The sequence below is a fragment of the Lactuca sativa genome, chromosome 5 (genome assembly GCF_002870075.4).
Source record: "Lactuca sativa cultivar Salinas chromosome 5, Lsat_Salinas_v11, whole genome shotgun sequence".
Classification (NCBI taxonomy): domain Eukaryota; kingdom Viridiplantae; phylum Streptophyta; class Magnoliopsida; order Asterales; family Asteraceae; genus Lactuca; species Lactuca sativa.
The window spans coordinates 270,490,329-270,495,423 of record NC_056627.2 but is presented as its reverse complement, the minus strand read 5'-3'; the positions used below and the strand labels follow the sequence as shown (position 1 = coordinate 270,495,423).

The 5,095-nt window shown below is 31.2% G+C and overlaps 1 protein-coding gene across 2 annotated transcripts; it reads left to right on the top strand.

Moving 5' to 3' along the window:
* Nucleotides 1–575: 575 nt before the first annotated feature.
* Nucleotides 576–2,901, top strand: LOC111912457 (E3 ubiquitin-protein ligase DA2). 2 transcript variants are annotated; one of them, XM_023908192.3, is made up of 8 exons: nucleotides 576–859; nucleotides 1,005–1,334; nucleotides 1,464–1,515; nucleotides 1,601–1,646; nucleotides 1,744–1,825; nucleotides 1,911–2,083; nucleotides 2,175–2,235; nucleotides 2,499–2,901. In XM_023908192.3, the coding sequence occupies exons 2-8, from the start codon at nucleotides 1,143–1,145 to the stop codon at nucleotides 2,751–2,753; spliced, it is 861 nt and encodes a 286-aa protein (XP_023763960.1). In that variant the 5' UTR covers nucleotides 576–859; nucleotides 1,005–1,142; the 3' UTR covers nucleotides 2,754–2,901. The 2 variants fall into 2 exon arrangements, with proteins under 2 accessions (XP_023763960.1, XP_023763959.1); XM_023908191.3 differs by having other exon boundaries at nucleotides 576–908.
* Nucleotides 2,902–5,095: the final 2,194 nt, after the last annotated feature.

Genomic DNA, 5,095 nt, shown 5'->3' with positions numbered 1-5,095 from the left:
TCGATTATGGCTTCTCAAGAAACACAAGGATCATCAACTACATCAATAGATCAACCTCCATTGCGGGACTTGACATCAATATATATATATATATATATATATATATATATATATATATATATAACACAATTTTATATTGACGTATCTTTGCCGTATCCGTATCTTAATTTTTTGGGTTTTGCCGTTTCCCGTTTCCGTTCCGTATCCGTTTCCCATTACAGTATCCGTTTCCGTGCAACTTAGATGCTTCTACATTTTCTTACTACATATCTTTATATTCATGTGAAATGATGACATATCTTTATATTCATGTGAAATGATGACATGTATCATATTTAAATAAGATTGATAATATTTTAATACACTTATTATCATTTCAAATGGATATTAAGAGACTGGAAGAACAAAAATGACTTGTTATAATTTCAAATAGATATCAAGACGTGGAGAAATAAAAATGGATAAGAAGATATCGACCAACAAAAAAAGAAGTAATCTAAGATATATTAAAAAACTGATTGTTTATTAAACAGTCTATATGGACAAAAGATTATTTTGTATCAATCACCTATCAGGAACGGATTATATATACTAGTTTGGATGAGATCTTTAAGAGTATTATTCCATGTTTCATTATATCATCAATCAAGAAATATTAACCAGAACAGACATACGTACAAACACTCCTGGCATCTCTCTTTCTCACGTAAATCATCAGAGAAAGTTCTGATTGTGTTCCCTATTTGTCTATCTTTCATTCTTTTGTCAATCTCTCGTAACCCTTCCTCTGTACTCTACCTGCATCCATAGTTTTGATTTCAGTCACAACCATCTTTTTCATAGCTTCAACAAATTCAAGGTCTCGTTTTCTCACATGGGTTCTTTGTAAATAACATTCCCAGATCGAAGTAATCTAAAATTTCATTTCATCCGAAGTTAAGTTGTTCGTTGACTTTCATGGGTATAAAATAATTGCTTTCCTTTTGCTTTTTTCGTGATTTCAGGATGTTAATGCCATCGAATTCCTTCTTTCAAGAAGGTGTTTTCTTATTTCTTGATATTCCGTCGTATCAGCTGGAGATTGAAATTAGGGTTTTGTAATTAGATTTAAGCGAATAATAGTAGTTCCTGATTGGTCTTCGATGGGGAATAAGCTTGTTAGAAAGAGGCATCAAGTGGACGAGAAGTACACAAGGCCTCAAGGATTGTATCAACACAAGGATGTAGATCACAAAAAGCTTCGTAAACTCATACTTGATTCTAAACTTGCTCCTTGTTATCCTGGTGACGATGACTGTAACTGCGATCTTGAAGAATGCCCAATTTGCTTCTTGGTCTGTGTTACTGTTTCTATTCAAATTGCTTTACAATTACCGAATCCTGTTTACATCACCTGATTGATTTTTCTATTAGCGTGTTATGTTGTCATCCAATTGTGGTTTAATTTTGTATTTCTATTTCAGTATTATCCAAGCCTAAATCGTTCAAGATGTTGCATGAAAGGCATTTGTACAGGTAAAGATCATTCACTTCTATCGTTTAAATTTTTCTGTTTACAAACAATCTGATTATGTTCTAATGTTTATTTCTTGTGCTTCAGAGTGTTTTCTGCAGATGAAGATGCCTAATTCAACACGCCCCACACAGTATCCTTTTCGGTTTTTTTAACAAAGATTATAAGATACCCTGTTATATATATTTTATGCTCCAAGATTTTTATTTTTGATCCTTAACAATCTTAAGGTGTCCCTTTTGTAAAACGTTTAACTATGCAGTGGAGTATAGAGGGGTAAAGACTAAAGAAGAAAAGGGGTTGGAGCAAATTGTAAGCACTAAATTATAATTTTAAAAAAAATAAAAAAATTGTGCATTAGTTCATGAGCTCAATTCTGGTATTTAATTATGGTCAGGAAGAGCAACGGGTGATAGATGCACAAATAAGAATGAGAAGAAGAGAAATTCAAGATGAAGAAGAAAGGATGCAAAGAAGACAAGATATGAGCTCTTCAAGCAGAATAATTGAAGGTGATGATGAAATTGTTTCTATTGGTAATTCTGGAATTACAAATCCTTCAGGATCTAGGTATAATTTTATGTTTATTTTTAATGTTGATTTTTGTTATTTTTTATATACCTTGTCGATTTGCAAAGCTTAATTGGTGTTGTGAATGCAGAAATGATGAATTTGATCTCGACAATATAATGCTTATGGAAGCCATATGGCTCTCATTTCAGGTTCTACTACTGAGTTAATATCGATTAATGCTAAATACAAGAAATATCAACCCACTTTCATTTATTTATTTTTAATTAAAATAGTATTCGAATTTTATTTATTTCGTTACAACATTTTAATTTCAATTTTTTTTTTAGTATTGACCCACCGTCCTTTCAAAAAATCTACCCAATCACACTATTGTACTTTCTTATCAAAAAAGTGTACTTTAAAAATCTACCCAATTATAACAGTAAAAATGTATAATTTTGATGGTGATTAGGAGGACGGGAGGCGGCACCGTAATTACGGTGATGCGGCTCAGTTAGCAAGATACGCGGCGGAGCTTCGTGTTTCTGCCGCCGTGGCCCCACCAGTGGCAACAACCGCATCCTCATCGCCTTATGGTGGTCTAGCATGTACAGTAGCAAGGGAAGAAGGATCGGAGATTGGTGCATATGGCTTACAAGATGAGAGTTTTGAAGAACAGATGATGTTAGCTATGGCTGTTTCATTGTCTGAAGCTCGTGGGAGATGATTTCGGTGAATGTAAAGCGGTTGTTTGTTATTGATATTAAAAGGGTAGAATGACGATATTGCCCTTGTTGGTTGATCAATTTGTTGTGTATATAAACCATTATAACAGCAGTGATTTATTTTGTGTTTTAAAATATGTACTTTATATAGTGGAAAAGAGTTGATTGTTAAGTGAAAATGAATGATGAGGAAACTAAAAAATAGGGCTGGCAGATCGGGCCATTGTGTCGTGTTTTTATCTGACACGACACGACACGACAAGGTTTTATGTAACACGAACACGACATGACACGATCTCATGTTTTTTTTAACTAACATGAAAGCGAACCGATTAAAAAACGCAAAACATGACACGACATGACAAAGATAACATAAAATAAAAATTAATGTATTTAATTAATATTTATTCATACATAACATGACAAATACGAAAAACATGACCAAAAAATGTTAAATCGTGTCAATTTCGTGACAAATTTTGAACACGAACACGACACGATGTCGTGTTTTTTACACCTGACACGGACACGAATTCGAATTTCAATTTCGTCTCAATTTCGTTTCGTTTCGTGTATTTTTATTGTGTCGTGTCATCAATTGTCCCCTACTAAAAAAGCATGATTATTGTCTTCGTACATTTTTTGTAAATGGTTAATTGTATCTAGTTTTGTAGGATTATAATGGGCTTTGTAATTTTTATTTATTTATGAATATAGTTAGGAATTTGTAATTTTGTATATCTAGTTATCTACGACATCAAGCCCAACAGGCCAAGTTGATGATAAATGCATGTTGATCCGTTTGATTATGCATACCATATGTTTTACTTTTGAATTTAGCTCAAGACGAAATGGCGAAAGTGTTATGATTTGTTTATATTATATAAGACCTTCTGAAATGGTATATGTAGAAAAATAATTTTTTTTTTTTATTGTTTTGTATTAATATGATAACTAATTATCAAAAATATGGACAAAGATATTTCCGGCAGCAAACATAAATAATAGTTTTAAAAAATGTCTTTCAAAAGACACTATTATTACATATTATGTGTATCCTTTTTATGCTTATAGCAAAAAAATAAATAATACTAGTTATTATTTATTTATTAATTTATTATTATTGATGTTTTAAGCTATTATGCTTAAATGTTTGTTTTTAAATAACCAACATTCTTATGAAATAACAGAAAAATAAATAAAATCTATACAAAACAACAAAACAAGTAACTTTTAATGATCAGTATTACATTAGAGACAACCAAGGGAAACATATGTTGGTACTTGAAACATCTTGATATGCGGTTATTAGCGTTTCGGTTATGACAGTTATTTGTAAACCACTATAAGGTTAATTGTTGATCTTGCAGAACTGATTCACTCGAATTCCATATCATAAAAGTAGTTATCTATATGCCATAACAAAAAGATTTTTTTTTATTTTTTTATTTTTTTTTATTTTTTATAATAGAATAAATGAGATTAAGATAAAAGGGTCAATGAAAAGCTACGAGGGAATCTAAGTGTTTTGAAAGGTTGGTGGTCATTTTTATTGTTTGTTTGGCTATTGTTGTGTTGATTTCTTATCGAGGTATCCGATCCCAACAAATATTAGTAGCGACCCTCACCAAACACCAAGAATGGGTGAATTGTCAACTAACAATCAAATCCGAGTCATGCATTTACGACACTATAAGTTTTCAGGAAGGGAAGAAGGATTAAAGATGGGTCAAGCCGTAAGTTCTCACTTTTCGAGAAAGATATAAACCGTTGTTTATAAAAATGAAAATGAAAATCTTTTGCATTTTAGCCAAAATGATCAACATGAAAGTTGTAGTAGTCGTCAATACGAACACATAGATATAAAGAACGTCGAAAACGTGGTTCTTATGAACAAATTATGATTTTTATAAATTTTGATGAATTTTATAAAAATATTTTCATGCAAAATCTTATAAAGAAAATGTTATATTTACTTATTAGTTGGTATTTGTACTCAAGGTAGAATTGATAGTGTTATATGTGTTATCCCAAGGAAATAAAAAGTAGGATATTTCTACCGATTAGAAAGTAAATCATACCAAGTAAGATTTAATTCATCCTTTATTATCATTAAAGCTATAGATAGTTCTTACCGGTTTGTATTTCAACTTTATATTTGAAACCTTTAACAATGATTTCTGTAACAGCCCAAAACAGTGGTGACAATCTTCATTTATAAGTCTATCAAATCATTCATTAATTGTTCAAAACCAACATCAAATCATAATATTCAAAACATCAGAGTACAATTATTTCAAATGCGGAAATCATGAAGGGGGATGTTGTGCCATCACGTCGGGCC

What these genes read in the sequence shown, in the direction of transcription:
- LOC111912457 (XM_023908192.3), top strand. Translation starts at nt 1,143, where the DNA reads ATGGGGAATAAGCTTGTTAGAAAGAGGCATCAAGTGGACGAGAAGTAC. An exon ending in AATGCCCAATTTGCTTCTTG is followed by an intron (nt 1,335 to 1,463) that starts GTCTGTGTTACT and finishes TTTCTATTTCAG; the next exon opens with TATTATCCAAGCCTAAATCG. An exon ending in AATTCAACACGCCCCACACA is followed by an intron (nt 1,647 to 1,743) that starts GTATCCTTTTCG and finishes AACAATCTTAAG; the next exon opens with GTGTCCCTTTTGTAAAACGT.